The sequence below is a fragment of the Medicago truncatula genome, chromosome 7 (genome assembly GCF_003473485.1).
Source record: "Medicago truncatula cultivar Jemalong A17 chromosome 7, MtrunA17r5.0-ANR, whole genome shotgun sequence".
NCBI classification, from domain to species: Eukaryota; Viridiplantae; Streptophyta; class Magnoliopsida; order Fabales; family Fabaceae; genus Medicago; species Medicago truncatula.
Genome location: NC_053048.1, coordinates 5842902 through 5862993, shown reverse-complemented (window position 1 = coordinate 5862993; position 20092 = coordinate 5842902). Strand labels below are relative to the sequence as shown.

The 20092-nt window shown below is 33.4% G+C and overlaps 2 protein-coding genes across 2 annotated transcripts; both read right to left on the bottom strand.

Annotated features, from left to right (window-relative positions):
• Window positions 1-3645: 3645 nt before the first annotated feature.
• Window positions 3646-5916, bottom strand: LOC112416514 (uncharacterized). The gene is made up of 6 exons (XM_039827806.1): window positions 5892-5916; window positions 5091-5139; window positions 4261-4348; window positions 4040-4118; window positions 3867-3935; window positions 3646-3778 (listed from the first exon to the last, which is right to left on the bottom strand). The coding sequence occupies exons 1-6, from the start codon at window positions 5914-5916 to the stop codon at window positions 3735-3737; spliced, it is 354 nt and encodes a 117-aa protein (XP_039683740.1). The 3' UTR covers window positions 3646-3734.
• A 482-nt stretch (window positions 5917-6398) lies between these two features.
• On the bottom strand, window positions 6399-19023 carry LOC11433844 (DNA-directed RNA polymerase 2, chloroplastic/mitochondrial). Its single transcript, XM_039827367.1, has 19 exons — window positions 17729-19023; window positions 16804-17019; window positions 16572-16714; window positions 16411-16477; window positions 14809-14867; window positions 14055-14172; window positions 13813-13926; window positions 13496-13627; window positions 12994-13410; window positions 12458-12508; window positions 11756-11826; window positions 9323-9407; window positions 8963-9115; window positions 8802-8876; window positions 8554-8643; window positions 8398-8445; window positions 7831-7945; window positions 7546-7649; window positions 6399-7044 (listed from the first exon to the last, which is right to left on the bottom strand). The coding sequence occupies exons 1-19, from the start codon at window positions 18800-18802 to the stop codon at window positions 6934-6936; spliced, it is 3243 nt and encodes a 1080-aa protein (XP_039683301.1). The 5' UTR covers window positions 18803-19023; the 3' UTR covers window positions 6399-6933.
• Window positions 19024-20092: the final 1069 nt, after the last annotated feature.

The window sequence follows — 20092 nt, the reverse complement described above, 5'->3', positions numbered from 1 at the left end:
CATCTCAAAACTTCCACTTTCTTGTTTAAAAGTTGTTGCATCAGGGTATACTGCTATAGAACTATTTCCGCTAGAAATTTCACCTCCAACAACAATCTTCATCTTCTCATAATCAATCATAGTATTGTCTCGAAGTTTCTTGTGACTTGGGTGGGACTAAAAATAAATAATTGCTAATATAAAAAATTTATAACATACTAAAATTGTAACTATTAATATATTTAAAAGATTATGAACTTAGCTCACCTTTTAAGTAATCGTTCTAGACTTTTTCACTAATTGTGAAAGTCTTCACGATTGTTTCCCTTCCAAGGCTAAAGTTGTTGCACATAAGTGTTGACATCTTGTTATATTGGTTTCTAAACCACTTCATTCGGCTTGAGTAATAAATATAAGTTTTGGGAATCTAGTTTTGACATTGAGTCGAGGGAGTATAATTTGTTCTACATTTTGTTTGCTGAATGATCCATTGGCATCACGCAACCCCCTATTTATATCACCCATCAAGGTGCAACAACTCAATAGTTTCCTCCATGATCCAAGATACATAATTATTTCTGTATTTACCCTTTTCTTTGTTACTTTGTTGTGAATCATCATCTATTTGATCGCTAATATGTATAAGAAACTAGTTATTTCATAAGAACAGTTGTTGTTTCCTAATTGACAAAAGTATAGTAGTGACTATATACCAAATAATATATATTCAATAGTACAAAAAAAACTACCTAGTAATAAAAATAACAATCATTTATTATCATTTCTTCAAAAAAAAAAACAGTCATTTATTATCAATAATAATAACATCAACAACAATATAATATCAATGAAAAAACAATCAAAATATGTATGAAAAAATAATTATTACTTTTTTTAGCGATCTTTGGATGTGTCTTATTTGATTGGGTAATTTACGTCAGTGTTTGTTTGACTCTTTCGAGCGATCTTTTGATGTATCTTGTTTTGCTTTAGAATCATGGTCATTTTTGGATGAACTTTGAACAACTTATTTGCAGTCTATAACACAAGCACAACACTTATCATCATAAGTGTTATGTATTAGTTATTTCTCTGGTAAAAGATAAACGAAAGCTAAATTGTTTTGGTATAAGTTATAAGTTGTTTTCATAAGTTATCTTGAAGAACTAATGAAAATAAGTTGTTTTATGAAGTTCTTCCATATATTCTCAGAAAACTTAAGCGAGTATATAAACTTAAATAAGAAAATTAAACAATGTTTGATTTGAGAAATGGATGAAGGAGACAATATGAACACTTTAGCTTCCAAGGGAACTTATGGTGTGGTTTTGGTAGCCAACTTTTATGCATTCTACATGGGAATGTCACAAAAACCAGCTGTCAAAGCCTTTAATCTTGAAGACAATCTCTTCTGTAGGGGTTGAGAATTATGAAAATTGTTTTTTTTTTACAATGAATAGTTCCTATTGACACAAGTAAAATACGTAAATATCCTTAGCGGTAGTTAACTACCGTTCTGCAAACCGGCAACAGTTAACAGCCGCTGGCACTCAGTGGTAGTTAACTACCGCTGAATACTTTTCTTCAATTTTTTAGGTACAGAGAACCAACCCAATCTTCAATTTCCTTGCGTTCAATTTTTCTTCAATTTCCCTACTACATTCACATATTCACATTCATATTCTTTCCTCTACCTTCTCTTTCTAACCATTCTCTTTCTCTTTCTCTTTCTAATATGCTACAAAAATCTTCTTCATCCTTACCTTATTATTCTCACTCCACCCATTGTTTATAGTTTTTCTTGTTATTGTTGTTTTTGAACATACCCATAACTTCAATTTTTAAAAAAAAAAAACCCATTTTGTTGAATTGGGTATTTTTTTATTGTTGTTTCTGAAACTACCCATTATAATTTTGAAAAGAAAAAAAAAAAGATTTTTTTAAATTGGGTAATTTTTGTTGTTGCTTCTGAAAAAAATCATTCTTTTTTTTTGTATCCATGGATGCACAAGCAGATTTATCAAGCTACTATGCCATCTCCAACAAACTCATCAAATGGGTCACTCACTAATAACTCTTTTTCATTCCATTTGAATTCAAAATCAAACCCTTCTCTTTCATGGCATTTACTTTATGAAAAACTAGATAAAAATGTTCATGTTAATCTCATAAAACAAGAACAAGATGAAGTTGTTGATGGTGATGGTGAAGAAGAAGGTTAAACAATTGATTTCATGGGTAGGCCTATTTGTTTCAAGAGGAGATTAGAGGAAGAAACACAAAGGAATTGAATTGAATGCTTCTGAAAATTTTGTTTGTATTGTTGTGACCTGTGATGGAAGCACTTTGTAGTCATTTGACTAACAAGTATTCAACGGTAGTTAACTACCGCTGGTTTAGCCAATGATAGTTAACTACCACTGAAGGTATTTTAGTCATTTTCATGTGTGTCATTAGGAAACATCTAATGTCAGAAAAGCAACGTTCGAGAATTATAGCCTTGCAAACAAATGCAAGCTTTTGGATTAGTAGTCATGGTACATCAGGATTTGCAATTCATGCACATACTTCTTGATTTGGTGAAGACCATGGTGCTTCATCAAGGCATTCAATTGCAAAAGAATTTAGTGGTACAATTTTATTCATTGAAACCAAAGTTGTGTTACATGATGCACTTGTACCATGCATTGGAGGAATCTTGGGTTTCTACAAATTGTACTATTGTAGTTTGGCTTAACAAATAGTAGGATGTTATCCAATTTGTTTAAGGGTTGAGGGACACATAATTTGATTACCTTGAAAACTTGCATATTAATGAAGATGGAAATATTTTTGTTAGTTATAAGATTGGGAATGACACTTAATTATCATCTTGAATTATGTTGTATTCCATCACATACTAACAATACCATCCTGACCTTTAAATTTTGAATTAGCTTTACATATATTTCGTATACAAATTTATTAGACAAATTAATTAAAAGGAAATGTACATGTACTATCTAGTAAAATGAAAATTAAGAACATAGTTGAATCCTAAAGATGGTTTAAGATTGATATGTTGCTTCAAAAGTAAACACCGATAATGTAAAAAACAAGTTACTTCAATGAAGTTGAAAGTCAAAGACTTGAAATTTAAAAGATTGAAAGATAAATATGATAAGAAAATGTAATTGTCGAAGTCAAATTGACTTGAAAGATAAATGATTTAGAAAATAAAGTGTTGGAATTAGGCATGGCAATGGGGCGGGGTGGGGATGAGTTTTACCTCCCCCGTCCCCATACCCTATTCTCATATACTTACCTGTTACCCTACTCATATCCAACGGGGATGAGAAATAGAATCCTATCCCCGTCCCCGACGGGTTCGGGGATCCCTTCCCCATCCCCATATTCGGAGTGAATCATTTTTTAATAAAAAAAAAAAGTTTTTTTTTTTTCAAACCACAATGGCAATATTGTAAATCATTATGTTCCCTTTAATATTTCCTTAACATAATGATTTGATTGGTCCTTTAAAAATCAAAGGCAATTTTTATATCAGGAATTATTAAACCAAATAACATAACAAAAAAACCAAATAACATAACCAAAATATCAATGTTCAAAATTAACCTATATGATCCAATTTATTAAAATAACATAACCAAATCCAAACCACATAATTGTTCATCAAAAATTTAAAATTGCTAAAATAAATAGCCACATAAAAGTTGTCTGCAGTCTTTTTCTATATGCTACCTACATCTTCAGCTTCACTCTTCAAAATGGGAAGTAACACCACTGGCCAATATTTCACCTATATAATAAAAAATACAAGTTAAACTATAAGCATTAAAGTTAATAAATTGGAAGGTAGTATTAAATAAATGGAATAAAGATCTTACATTCATCATCAGGTTCTATTTCATTGGGTAAAGTTGCAAACTCATTACATAATTGAGAATTCACATCACCTGTAAATAATGCAAATGCAGTACAGATGGTAGTTACCTAAAAAATACAAAGGATTTGTCATCCCTTAAGATATGTAAATTGAAAGAATAGTTTAAAAACATACCATTGTTCTCCTTGCTCCATAGCCAACTTCTAGCACACATCAAAGCCTCCAAGGTTGTCCAATGAAGTCGACTACGATGCGGGCTTAAGATATTTTCACTTGTACTAAATGTTGATTCAGAAGCTACTGAAGTAATAGGAACTGCTAATACATCTTTTGCAATTTCTTGCAATTTCTTGCTTCTATTGTTTCATTTGGTGGTGGTGGTGGTTGAGATGATGAGGGGGTGAGACCAGTAGTAGTTTGGTGTGCACTTTCTTGTGAAATGATGATTGCCTGAGAATCACCAACATTATCCATGTCCATTTCCTGTTGATTTCAAAAACAAAAAAAAATCAGAGCTTTTTATCTCTGATTTATGCTTACAAAAAAAATCCAGTTGAATTGAATAAAAAAGTTGAGCCAAACAAATGCAGAAAAAGACTCGATATACAGGGAAAAAATAATTTTATTCTCTAAAAGCATGTCCTCATACAAGATAAATTTGTGTCTATCAGTACATCACATGGAGTGACAGAACCAAGCAACTTGCTCATCATATTCATTGGCATTGGAGTAGCTAGTGGGAATATGGTAGGCAAAGTGTAGTTCAAGAAACCGCTTCTACTAGGTGCTCAAAATATTCATCATCATATAATTAATGAATTTAAGAATTTATCATGACATGTGAAGTAATAACAATAAGAAATATCCAAATATGCAATAAAAAAATAAGAAAAACAATAAGAAAAATTCAAATATGCAATTCAGTTCTCTATGCCTAATCCAAACATGATGTTCAGTTCAATGGAGTGACATAACCTAGCATTTCAAATAATAACAATAAGAAAAATCCAAATATGCAATAAAATCATGTGTATTGAAAGCAAATTTCAAAAATGTAATAAAATCAAAAGAGAAAGTTTTAGTCCTATATACAATTCTCAAATGTGTAGCGTATATCAGTTAGGTGCCTATAAATCAACACCGATTGCAATAATATTGAAGACAATTCCCAAATACAGATTAAAAAAATAAAACTAATGATATTTTATGAGAAAGGGAAACAAACCGATCCTGTGTTGGACGTGCTTGGTCTGATAGAGTCCTTTTTGAATTACCTGAAAACAATTCATATTCAAAACAAAATCGATATTGATAAATTCAGATAATAAGGGAATGAATGAAATGAACCCAGAAATGTGATCAGCGTTGTGAAAGAAATGAACCCAGAAAACCAATATTGAATTACCAGCTTTGTGAGCAGCGTTGACTGCTTGAGAGAGAATCCAGAAAAGTGCCGTCTGACAATGACATCTGCCTTTTGGACTGGAGTGAAATGATCTAGGGTTGTGTTTCTATTTATATAAAAGGGGGTAAAAAAAGTAATTTTTTACATTTGGGATGTGTATGGGTATGGGTTAGGGGTGGGTACATATAACCCCGTTACCCATCCCATATCCGTACTTTGAAATCAGGGAAAACCCAAACCTATAACCAAATCCAGTCAAAGCGGGGAAAATCCGTCAAATCGGGGTGGGTATGGGCGGGTACCCATGGGGACGGGTATTGTTGTCATGCCTAATTGAAATTAAAATGACTTGAAAAATAAAATGCGAACAAGGTAAAAGAATTAAAAAAGAAACTCTTATATTTTAAATTGCTGGAAATTTAAAATACTTTGAATTAAAATGATAATAATTTAAAAGACGGTGGAAGGTATAAATAGAGTTCGAAAAAACTTGTGTTTATTTAAGAGTATGCTTCATAAACTAAATATTCGACCATTAGTTCTTGGTGAAAACTGTTATATAAAGAGGAAAGAAACTAGGTAACTTCCACATCAATGACAAGGCACAATCGAGGTAGTTACCTTGTTGAGCTGGTCTCAGCACCATATTGTGTTTTAAGAGTTAAGACTCAACACATGCCCAAAATATGTAAAATTATAATATTTGTCTCAACTCCATTTTTATGGTACCTACACATTAGTCTCTCTGCATTATTTATTTTTTTAAATTGGGGAAGAGGATAAAAAAATATTTATTAAAGTGACATTAATTAAAGTTACAAGGCTAAGAAGCTCTCGGAAGATAACTAAAGTCTAACCAAGAATTACTCCAGCTAAAAATTTAACTCTCAAACTAATTTATTCTTTGGCAAAACTAATTTATCTCTTATATCTTTGATGAACAATGCATATACAACATTCGTGAAAAATTTGTCAACATTTTTCTTTTAGATATGCCAAACTCTTGACCCATTTGATTATAGATTGAGATACACTCCCTAAGAAAATCTTCACCATTTAATCAGGTTCTGTTCCTCCTTCAGTCGTTCATTCATGACATATTTCATCAAGCTCAATGGCAAAGAGGAATGTGAAACTTGTGAAAATAATTATTTACTATAATTCATGTGGCTACACTAATTCAAACATGTCCTATATTTACAACAATATAAAAAGTTGTATAGTGTAGAATTCTCTGCAGCTATCCATGGCATAATTTGCAAGGTGACTCAGGAGTTGAGTTTGGTCACAAATTTGCTACTCAAATTATGAAAAGTTCCCAAGATTCTTTTAAAAATAAATAATTGAAATCTATTTTCTTTGCTGCAGTGACCGAAAATGCAAACTTTAACTCATTCCTGAATCTTGATTATTGCACACACCAGCGTAAATAGCCTTCTATCTCTCACGGATCAAAAAGTAGGATGAAGATAATGTCATCGCTTAAGGCCCTCCTTAAAACTCTGCATGCCGTTGAAGATATATACAGACACCGAAATAGCCTCTAGAATGAGAACTTTCATCAGTTATATCGTCCTTGCGCCGAGCTCACACAGACAACTATTGTCAGCAAAGTCTAAAAGACTGAATCCAATCCAAGCATAGAGAAGACAGTAGATCAGTATCAGTTGAAGAAATATGGTGACTCTAAAACTTCATTCAAATCTAAGTTTCCACGTTCGGGTAAGGGTGGAAATTCCAAAGATGGGAATGACTCTTGAAAGCTCTCCAATAACTGTTCACAAGTTAAACAATGTAAAAAATTAAAAACAGAATAAAATACAAAAATCAAATTCAAAATAAATTTAAATAAATTAAGACGCATTATTAAGCAATAATAACTGTGAATCTTGTTACATAATATAATAGCATGGTTTTAGCTTCTTTTTCTTTTGGCATAAATGTACTTTTGATCTCTCTATTTTTACTGATTCACAATTTTAATCCCCTATTTTTTAACTTGGAAATATAGTTCTACAGTTTTCATAATTTCAAACATTTTCCCCACCACTGAATTAGACTTATTTATTTTTGTATAATTCAAAATGTGTTCGGGAAGTGCAGTTAAATCTTCTCTTCTTAAGCAATGCAGAAGGAAGAAATGAAATCCAATAAAACAATCTGTTGTTAATTACATACAAATTTTACACTTCCGAAATTAATTTCACCTCAAGTAAACTATACTTAGGAACAAGATAGCATTGGATATAAAAAAATGAGCATTTAAACCACATACGTTTTCAAGAATTGGAGTCTCATAGAGTTCTACAAACTTCTCTCTTAGTATTCTGTTCATATTATCAACATCACATGCGTGCGTCCAATATGAATCATGGACCCCTACAAGCATATAAATCAATTATTAATCATCATCAGCATTGCAATTATAATAGATAATAGATCAAACACGAATGGAACCATGAGCTTAGCTCACTAGCATTTAATTTTAGTGGTGGGGTCTCCACCATGGCCTAATAGGGTTTAATATTGAAACCAAGGAAATAACCTAACAAGGAAATACCTGCAAAACTCAATCCTGCCTTTTTGCAGGCAATCGCAGTCATCATCATATGAGAACCATCAAGTGAATGAACAAAATTTGGCGGAAATGCGGTTCTCTGCCGCTTGACCATGACCTGCAATATTTGATAATAAAATTTTAAATTTAGATCTGGAAAATGAAAAACAAATCAAAATACTGAAATTTTCTCCAAAATAAACTATGCTATAACTGTTTGCAAACCATTCATATGAATATATGAAAAAAAACGGGGTAAATATTCATAATAATAAACTAAAACTATCGAAATTTTTGAACTGCAAAAGCCTGTCATTCAAGATAATCAGAGAAAAAGCTCATGCATAATATGAGATGACCATAGGCAGCTCAGATTCTATCTAATCAGCTCTAATTCCCACTGTGCTTGAGTGTGTGATGTGAAGCCCAACGGAATCATAAATCCCCAAGCATGAGATTTTATATTTTTAATTCAATAGTAACCTTACGCGGTAATTATTTTCTATAAATATCCTCCCAAATCTTCCTTTATTACCCTCAAACAAGTCGATAAATATTGTTATAAATTACCTTGTCGGTTTCTCGTTTCAATGTTAACATTTGAAGTGAAGTTTTGACCTGCAACACATAATAATAAAAGCTTAATAACTTATCAACAGCCTAGAATAATGGGAACTTGAAAGAAGTACTGGTGATGTAGTTCCAGGAAAATTATGTTGCACTCACAATATGCCTTCCTTGATAACGGTAAGGTTGCACCACGGGAAGTCCAAGAGGAGTGGTCCAACACACTGGTTCATTTTCAGATGCAATCACCTGTTCCAATTGTCTTGGTCATAATCATATCATAACACAATTAAACAAAGCCCCCTCCCTCGAGAGATTAGCATTTTATATTTTTCATTTCCATTTCTAAGTGTGACAATATGCCTGTCTATTGTAGATATGTCAGTAAAAGGAGTAATGTAACATACTTTTGCACAGTCACCAAGCCAGTTCATGATACTTCGCGCGCCTTCAAACATCTCCTGTAAGGCGGTTAAGGTCACCTGAGAAGGAAATAAAGATGATACAAATGTTACATGCTTAACCAGGAGAAGGTCTATTTAAAACACCACCATTTTAACCCTCTAACCTTTGCAGCATAACAAGCAGCACCAAAGAGCTCTGAATCATCTGCAATAGCATCTCTTTCTTTCAACCTTCTCTTTATCTGTTCCCGTGCTCCAATGTATGTGACACCGTAAACTGATGTCATCACCGTCTGCTTGACCAATTTTCTATCCACCTAGACAAAGTTCAATCAGCTCAAAATCAGTTTTGAGATGAGGAATGAATACGAAAAAACAAGCATCTACTGGAATTGGTCAGGGAATAAATTATTTTCATTTGTGTTTATGATTTATTTTTTAATTTATTCTTTCTAACAGCTATAAGTTCCAATATCTCCTTGTAAAAATATGAACCATATCACACCAAAGGAAGAGTAGATAACCTGATTAACCAAAATCTTTGCATGACGAGCTTCAGAAAAAGTTTCCGGATCTTTCTGAGCATCGATTTTCATGATTGCTAATACCCTGCATAGAATTGTTTTGTTATGATGAGGTGTTTTATAGAAGATATCCCTCACAATTCAAGTCAAAAGAGATCAGGAAGAAAATAAACAAAAAGAAGAGCTATTGAAAATTAGAATGACTACAAATAAATAATAAACCGAACAACAGATCAAGAAAAACGATTACTCCATAAACCTAACTTTTTGATAAAACGAACTAAAATATTGACAACAGGCGTAAAACTCACAACCTAATGCAAGAAAGTCTTCATGCTGTCTATAACCACTAAAAGCAACAAGTAGTTCAAGAGTTGTGTTATTTTGACACGAAGTTGACAACAAATTATTATCGACACAAAATTGACAATTATTTTTTACAAAACTTAGATGATTAATGCAGTTTAAATATATGGTTAATTACGTTCACTAGATGGTTAATGAATATAACAAGGTGTCGTTGCAACTCATTCAACCATCAAGTAAACACAATTAACCACGGTTTTGTGTGTGATTAACCACAATTTTTCAAGTGTATACTGGAACACATCGTTGTTACTGAATATCATGTGTATATTTTGAACACCTTAAAATCATCTATATTTGAACACAAATTTGGATAGATAAGGATTTTGAATAGCTAACAAGGTGTCGCAACTCATTAAACCATCAACTAAACACAATTAACCACGATTTTGAATGCCATTAACCACAATTTTCCAAGTGTATATTAGAACACAAATCGTTGTTAATATCATGTATACATTTGAACACCTTAAAAATCATCTATATTTGAACACAAATTTGGATATAGTTGATAAGTTTGTTAGGTGGTTGTTAGAAGTTGTTATTTTGGTTATTCTTATAAAGTCTTTAAATAGCCCTCAATTGTTTGAGGGGAAAGCTTTGAATAATTAAATTTTGTGACTAGAGAATTATCTAGTGTGAAAAGAGAGTGCTCCTTGTATGCAAAATTATCATCTTCATTGTAAATAACTAATGCACTCTAAACCAATATGAGTACTTAAAAACATCTACAAGGTGATCTAAAGAAAAATCAACATGTTGATCAGACATCTTAAACAAATGTGCCTTAATTATAAATTGTATTCAAGGTCTGTGGAATATTCCAAAATAAAGCTAGGCAAGAAATAAAAAACCAAATCATCATATTAGATATAAGGGGAACAAATTTGGACAAGAGACTGTTAACTATGCTAAGAGAGGAGAGGTAAGTTATGACAATATGCAAAACACTAAGTGTGATTGGTTGAGGAGAAATAGGGAAGAGAGAAAAGGGTAAGAGGTGTTGGGGAGAGACAGGGAATCTCCATTGATTGATCCAGAAGATAAACGTGTCAGGAAAAAAAAATCTGTGGGATACACACATTTTCGTCTTCTCTCCAAAGATGGGAACAAAGAACCAAGTAAGGGATTGTTTGTCCCTGGTGCTAGGCAGAGAGTGGATATTAATGAGGATAATTCTGTCCGTTAAAAATTATGCGATTTCTCTCTTCTCTATTTATTTCCCCTTCCTTATTTCGAAACACAAACAATCTACCTGTTCTTTCTCTCTTATCACACTCTTACCGTTTTCTCTTCATATCATATTATCACAATCAATAAACCATGAAAGCTCATTATTGTTATCTTAACTTTAAACTATGTATAATATATGTAAGGCCAAATACCACTTTTGGTCCTTTTAGTTTGACAAAATTCCCAAGTTAGTCCTTTAAGTTTTAAAGTTTCAATTAGGTCCTTTTAGTTTGACAGAATTCCCAAGTTAGTCCTTTAAGTTTCAAATAAGTCTTTTTAGTTGATAACTATTTCACCGTTACCCCTGCTATCAGTATCCGTTTAACTGATGCTGATGTAGTCGTTAAGTTGTTGAGTTTGATCAAAATGCTGCCTTTTAAAAGCTCCAGGGTGTCAAAACGCTACGTTTAATGGTCACAAATAATCATTTATAGTGCTAGAAAGGCAGATATTTTTACAACAACAAATGCATTTCTAGCACAATTAAACAACATTTATAATGCTAGAATGATATTTGTGACCATTAACCGTAACGTTTTGACACCCTGGAGATTTTAAAAGGCGGCGTTTTGATCCAAGTCAACAACTTAATGACTACATCAACATCAATTAATTATTAACTGACTGCAGGGGTAACGGTGAAATAGTTTATCAACTAAAAGGACCTATTTGAAACTTTTGAAACTTAAAAGGACTAACTTGGGAATTTTATCAAACTAAAAGGATCTATTTGAAACTTTTGAAACTTAAAAGGACTAACTTGGGAATTCTGTCAAATTAAAAGGACCAAACGTGGTATTTGGCCTATATGTAACAATATACACAAATACTCACCTAGCTGCTATACCCGAGTAAACATCAGCTGGCTTCTCTCCTGCAACTAGATTGACAGCAGCAGCTCCTAACTGAATGAAACAAATAAATAAATAACAAATTATTATTATTAAATAGAAATCTCCCATAAGCCATATAGTTTTGTTCAAAAATGGAAAATTGAATAGAAGGCTATATAAGATAGGGACCAGAAACATCATAGGAGATGAAGATACCAAGGGAACACAGAAAGCATTTATTTTTTAAAATATTAAGAATTCTCATAAAACACATGATACTCGAATATTTACACTAACAAATCGAGTACATGACAACAGAAGTACATGTTTCAGCCATTGATCTACATTTGACAAGACCAGTCTGGGACCATGTCCAAAAGCTTAAGATGTTGGGAAAAGGCACATGGATAGTGTAATGTGATACTCAAACCAAAATCATTTTCCACAACCATCAAAATCTGAAGGTCCATTCGTAGTTGTTCTAGGTTTCTGGTTTTTATTTGAAAAGTTAAATTTGAAAACAAAACTTGTTCCATAAAGATGATTGGTATTCACCTCATCCCCAACAGGGCCTTAAAGACAGCTAGATTCAGAAGTGGTATTCATCCCCTAACTTGATCTCTAATACCTAGGAGTAAATAACTTGAAACTCAAAAATTGGAAAAAGAAACATGGAAATCTTCTAATTGATAAAGCCATCTACCTTGTCTCTTCCTAAAGCAGCATAATGTTGTAAGCCGTTGCAAGAGCCATCCTATGACAAAAAATTATAGAAGTACAAATAGTGATTAGTTCATAAACATGATGATAACATGAACTTGACAATGAAATTGGTTTTTAATATCAGACAACAAAGAATCAGTAGGAATAGATTACGCTGGTCACTTTTGCACGAAGCAATTGCCATCGTAACACTGAGACTTAATTATTTTATAATAATATATTATAAACGGGAGAAAGATAAGGATAGCCAAGAGCACGAGGCTCTCAATATTGTGGGCCTGGTGAGAGTGTATATTATGTCTGTGTGTTTGTGTGTGTTGTGTGTGTGTGTGTGTGTGTGTGTGTGTGTGGTGTCTGTTTCAGCAGAAGTAATCCATTAGTAGTTTCACCTCAATTCATAGAAGGCATGCATGTATCATAAGATTCATAACCTCAAAAACAAAATTAATCCAAGCAAAATTATGAACACCTTAGCATATTTTGACATGTCAAAGTTCATTCACATCGTGAAAATACCTGATGTACTGGAATATGTGATATAAATGACTCTGGTGTAGAAATTTTTAAAGCTTCAGTTAGAGTCATGCATGCAGCTAAGAACTGGAACGGATCTTCTGCATTCAACCACCACCGTCTCCCTTCCATAGGTTGTTCAGCAGAATCAAATATCTCATCAAGATGATTTTCAACGAAAGTTATGCGACCTTCATTCGATAGTTTATCAACACCACCACCGTAAAGATTTGCCAAGTGTATCTTCAGCCAGTGCAAACCAGATTTTCCAAGAGGACGTCCATCTGCAAATTCCAATATCCCTCGGCATACATCTGAACCAAGATGATTTAAGTGTGGATGCATGGGATATGCACGGCCCCGAAAATCAAGGTTATGCGGGTAGTAAAAACACTCTTCATCCTTCATTTTACGTGCTACCTGCAACCATAGATATCAATGAGTGAGTAGCTTGACAAAAAATACTGACTACAAGACAATACACATGAATATCAAGAAAGCATACAGCAAGTTTAAGTTCTGTGTCACAACGTAGTGAATATCTCTCCCTGTTCTCTTTCTTCACAGATTTGACCTTCCATTTCCATTTCTTTTTCTCTGCTTCATCATCAGATTCTAGCTCCTCAGGAATTTCAACCTACAATAGAAAATTGACCACCATTTCAAACCAATCAACCATAAGTTTCTTGAAACACAAAATGCAAAATTAACAATTCCTAAATCTTGAATATTTACACATAAACAAGTAAATAAGCTAACAACCAACAATAAAATATCAATAAAAACAAAAGAAGAAAAAGGCAATTGTATAGTTCAGCTTACATCATTGCGGTCCACCAAACCAGCAAGTCGGCCTCCACCAGCCCATATCCTATCAACAACACTGAGCACCTTGTTATTTACCCTCCATTTTGTATTCCCGAGAGTATCCAGAGCCTAATCAAGAGTTTTAGATGTACACGCGTTATAAAAAATCACTATTTAGACAAAAACATATGAAAAGAATATAATATAATATAATATAACACGGCCCAAAATGCATGACAACCAAAATAAATTCAGACCTCAAATACAGGCTCTAATTGCTTTCTAGGGACTTTCTTAACAGCCTCTCGTTGTTGCTTGACTCCATGAGTGCGCATGACATAGGAGGGTAAGAACAAGTATCCGCCTTTGTCAAAACTGCAAAAGTGCGTCATAGGGAAAATTGAGAATCAGCTCCACGTTAGCCATTCATCCAAAAGAAGTAAAACAGTAATATACATATGCATTTTGTAAACATTGAATTGTATAATTGATTGTTGATAGTGCATGAAGAAAATCCTTTTCATATTTTGAAGTCAATTGCAAAAGGCAGTAGTTTACTTGGTTGATACTACAGTTAGGTAGAAGAAACTAACTGTAGAAGAAACACAAGTATGATGGGCTAGATAAAGCAAGACAGTCTAACGGCAGTGCTGATCAGAGATAAAAACACACTTGAAACCACAGATGAAGTAATACCACGAAACAAAGAAGCTTAAGAACAAAACTGTATCTGTTAGGCTATATAACTTAGGTTAATTAGTGTAGTTAAGAGTTAGCTAGTAGGTTGATAAGTTTGTTAGGTGGTTGTTAAGAGTTGTTATTTTGTTATTCTTAGAAAGTCTTTAAATAGCCCTCAATTGGTAGAGGGAAAGATAGCTTTGAATAATTAAATCTAGTCACTAGAGAATGCTCTAGTGTGAAAGGAGAGTGCTCATTTGGGGTAGCTTTGAGTACAAAAGTGATAAGTAGAAGCTTAGCAAGACAGCAGTCAAAAGTGTTAAGTTATCATACCCTGTCCAGTTGACCGGTGGAACAACCATAGGCATATAAGGAATGACCATACTTTTTGCCTGTTAAAAAAGAATAAAAGAAATCAATAATTTGTAGAACCCAAAAATAGGAGATACGACTTTTAACATAAACATAAAATCAATGCAGGACGCAATGCAATCTATGTTCATATCTTATTGAAATTGAAATAAACAATACATATAATGGTGCTTTTAATACCCAACAAGATAAGCTAATAACCCTATGAAAAATTGGTGACGTTCAATCAAGGATATGGAGAAAGACCACGGAGAGAAGGAGGAATTTACTCAGCTCCAAGTGCCAACCCTCAAGACCAACCAACTGCAGCATGGTATATGTGATTTTCCACTAATCAACTACTAGGATCCTAAGAGATAACCACTAGCCACACTATGGGTTAAAACAAGAAAGGAATATTTAAAAAGAAGAAACGAGCTTTGATGTGCCCAGTCCGTGAGAGAAAAACCAATAAACTCAAGGACTATCTATCTAAACTTAATCCTACCCTCCCTGAGCACAATAAACTGTCAGGTCCGTTTGATTTACAAATTAACGAGACTAAACAACACTGAGGTAATTCTTTCATGTTTGATTCAAAAAATTATCATAGAACAACACAACATGGAACGAAGAACAACACAAAAACGCAAAATTTTGCTACTCAACAAACCGTGAGACAAAAAGTTGTCCCACGGACAAATCAACTAACAGAAACAAATTACTCAATTTTATTTCCTACCTTAATATCTATGTTTTTTCCCCTAATTCCACCCCTTCTTCCTTAATTTGCCATGCCATGGCCACCATTTAACAACACTGAACAAACAGAGACTTCAGTCAAAAAAAAAAAACTGGAGACAATGACAACCACAGCATAACGCTGGAGATGTCTGCTTTGATGGGTTAAGCAAGGGCCACTGCGGGCTTGAAGATAAAGGTCTATCTTTGAATATATGAGCATTATGCTCCAACCAAATAAATAAACTGCATGACACCAAAAACTGCCCATCTCTACAAAGATTTCTAGAATCAGAGGTTTAGGCCATTTTACAAATAGGGAGTTAGATTGTTTAGGATTATATTTCAGGTAGTATCCTGGTAAACAAAAAAATAGTCTTTCAAACAAAAAGGTTGAAATGCACTAAGCTATCCGGTATAGAAATAATATATATTAAGAATCTAGAAAAATGATTAAATTGAAATTCGCAAGAAAATGCTCAAGCTAGATTCTCCCTTATATACTAACTTTTATTCTTCTCATACTCTTTTATCTTCTTTCTTCACCCTATTCCCACATCTCCTATCTTCATCTTCTAGATCCTATGATTCTTCTAGGTCATCATCACCATTAATACATTTTAAATTTTTTCTAACTTCGATTCAATTCAATAACTAAATATCTGTTACAAATAACAATACTAGAAATGCTTGAGAAATACATAATGCAAATCTCCTTTCCAAACTAAAGGCTCAATAACCTTACAAAAAGTTATGCTAAAATGTTGCGTGATATACCTCTAACGATGAACAGTTCAATTTGAATTTCAATTAAAAGAACAGAAGGCAATAGAATATACTTACAGTTCGGTCAAGCCCTTTAAGAATTAGAGGGTCACATTCAATAACACCATATTTTCTGCCTATTTTCCTGCTTAGATAAAAACAAGATAAAAAAGTCAAAATAAAAAATATTGTTGAGAAAAATATAACTGTAACCATGAGACGCAAAGATCAAAGCTCACGCTGCCTCTTTCATCGTTCTAAATGAATGCACAAATGCAGGACGGATATCAGGTCCACCATCTTGTGACTGGTCTGATTCTGGTTCTGATGGTGGTTGAATATATGCCGTTTGAACCAAAAGTTCAATCAAGCGGCTTCCTACCTGTGCAGTGGAGAAGAGGATGCATCTTGTTAAAAAACAAATAAATAGAAAAACAAACATTTTGAGAGAGTAGAATAGACTATGCACACCTTTGTCTTCATAACTGGTCCCCACGGTTTTGTATCGTCAAGGCCCTTCAATATTCCTCTCACTGCAGCAAGCTTCTGCTTTTTCATCAAATTGATGACCTTTTTACGCAGTTTCTCTTCTTCCTTTATGACTTCAGTGGACTCAACTACTTCCTTTTTCTTGCCTTTATCATGTTTTTTCTTACTACTCTTTTCCAAGAACTTGTGTATTCTAACCTATAGTGTAACAATAAGCAGGATATAAGGTTACACACATAGCAAGAGTGCAACAATGGATTAGGATACTATATACATATAATGATATTCCTTTGAAAGTTTACTGTTCAGAATAAATGGACTTAAAAGGATGAAAATTTTGTTGTTAGAAAGGATACATCTTCAAGCTAATCAAGTCTAATAACTACATTCTGCATACTCACTTGCACATGTCCGAATGTGAATGTGAATGTGATTTCCAGGGAGGGAGGAAAAATGTGGAACAGGTTGAATAGCAGGTTATGCACTCCCCCATTTTGGGTTCATTCGCACAAAAATCCTCACAAAAGCATTGTCCCCATCTAATCCCTATTTTGGGATTCCCACCCTCAATCCAATCAAATAGGAATTACATAACAACATTCCTACCTTCAAACACATTGTTAAATAATGATATAAAAAACTTAAAATAAAAAACATAATGAAAAGACATAAAATTTTACCATTATAGATCACTATGTATATCTTTGCCTACTTGAAATATTGACCTCTCTTCTCCTTTAATACCTCTTAAACTTCCTACAGTCACTAGTGAGTTTTCTAAGGGTGTTTCTCGGTCGAAATAAGTATGAAACTGAGTAAGTTGAACTATTTTGATCAACATATTTGATCAACTTGAAGTGCAAACAAAAAACAAAAGAAATAACACAAGAAATGCAATCTGTCTCACCTCTTGCTCAATGGAATCACCTACACTGCACACGGCCTGGACAACCCTAGCAGTGCCAACAAATCCTTTCTCACTTCCTGCCATCAACAACGCCATCATCTTATGCATAGTAATTACAGCCATCTTATCGGATGGCAACTGAAGAAAGTAAGGTGCATAAGCTGTCCTCTTCTTCATATTTCGGTACATCTCTTGCTCGTTCTCAATTGCATCCCTTAGAGGCTCAAACCAACCAAGAAACAGTGACTTCATGTAAGGCAAATTAGGTGCCAACTTCTGTTCGCACATATCCATCAAAAGCTCTTTGTATTCCCTTGCAGCTTCTTGCCAAAGTTCAGTCTCAATCTTCACTTGTCTTTTTCTCAACTCCTTGTATTTCGCCTCTGGCAAACCATGCCACCTAAACCCGGCATTCTGCTTCCTCTCTTCTCTCTTCATCTCCTTCAACAACACGTTAATTTCGTCATCAACCGGGGCAGAATCAGCTTGTTCTGCATCGTTATGCAAAATCCCCTCATTTTTTAACATAAACTCATCAATCTTCCTCTTATCTTCTCTCTCCATCTCCTCCAACAACTCTTTAATTTCATCATCAATCACAGAAAGATCATCTCCCTCCGTGTCGGTTGAAGAAAGCGGCTCAGCAACACTAGAATATCTCTCAGCATCAAATCGAAAACCCGAATTATGAAAATTCCTCTCATCCTCAACATCAGTAGAAGAAACAGCCTCAGCAACACTAGAATAACCCTTTGCATCAAATTGCGAACAACAACACCCACCAAAATTCTCAACTAACTGAAACCTCGATTTACTCACACGCCCACTTCCAATTTCCTTCCCAATATTACACAAAACTTTGTTATTACCCGACAAAATGGAATTTTGAGAGAAAACAAGAGATGGGTAGTTAACATTCCGACGTAACAAACCTATGCAGACTTGTTTGGAAACATTTCGCCACATGTTTGATGAAAAGCCCAAATGAGATTTTTTCAAAAATTTGAAATTTTTGTTGTGGATAAGAGAATTGGGTAAGGATTCAACAGTGGTAGTGAACATTAAATTAACCATAGATGAAAATTGGTTGAAGAAAAATGAAAAGTGAAGAAGAAGAAAAAGGGTTAAGAGAAACAAAATTCATAGATATGTAGAAAATGGAATTGGAATTTGGAAGATATAGATATAGTAGGTGCCGCCTTTGATGAAGAAGGAAGTGGGTTGGTTTTGAGGACGGTTATTGGTGACAGTTCTACCAAATGAAAAACCCTTCTAACAAATGAAAAACCCCTAGAGTGAGAGAGAAAATTGAATCAATTATCACCGTTGATTTAATTAAATGGTACACATGCTCCCTCTATGCTCTCTTCTCACTTTGTAATCGACGACAAGCTAATTTAGTGGCACGTAAGTTGTTTGTGGTGTGGTTTGCATTGGTTTTGAGGTAAAAAGTTATTACATTTGAAATAAAAATGACATTCGGTTCGATTTTGTTTGGATGATTATTCCGATCTAAATATATGCGGTTTAATTTGGACATAAAATCATGGTTAAGGGATAAATAGTGCGGAACATATTTTTGTCTCCCCCTCATAAAGACAATCAAGAAGTTTAAATAATCTTTCATACTAGTTACTCAAAATCTTTATTTGACGGTGACTCTGTAGGAAGATATGATCTATCTCCATACTCTTCTCTAAATTAGCGGTTCTTGAGATATTTTCATATTGAGTTGTTGAAAATACCTTTTTTTTAAATTAAAAAACCGCAAGTTTCTTGTATGTATAAAATCATAATCTTTAATAAAGAACATTTTCCAGTTCCTTGTTATAGTGTTAGCATTTTCAAACGATTGAGTGATATCGTTCTTACTCTAAGGTACAAATTGTATGCTTGACTTTCCTGCTATATTAACAAAAATAAAATACCACGATATATATAATAAGCAAAATATATTAGTGTCCTCACTTAACCAATTCAAGTTGTTCATAACTTTCTTGAGGGCATGATCTTTACTCACATCAAATGACATCACAATCATTCTAATGCATAATCAATTAGATTTCTCCATATCAACAACATTTATATAATAACAAATTTTAGAATCTCTTCAGGATTTCTAATAATATTTTATACCATTATCATAAAATTGATTATAACGAATTTATTTCCATATCCTTAAAATGGAGAAATGATGTCATCTTTTCAATAATTTTGATAGTATGTATTATGCAAATGAAATCCTTCGGGGAGTTTCATATATCATTATCAAGTGAGTCATACAAATATATTGTAGCATATCTTTCATATGATTTGAGTCTTTCATGTGCTACTAAACTTAATCAAGTATGAAAAAGCTCTTGA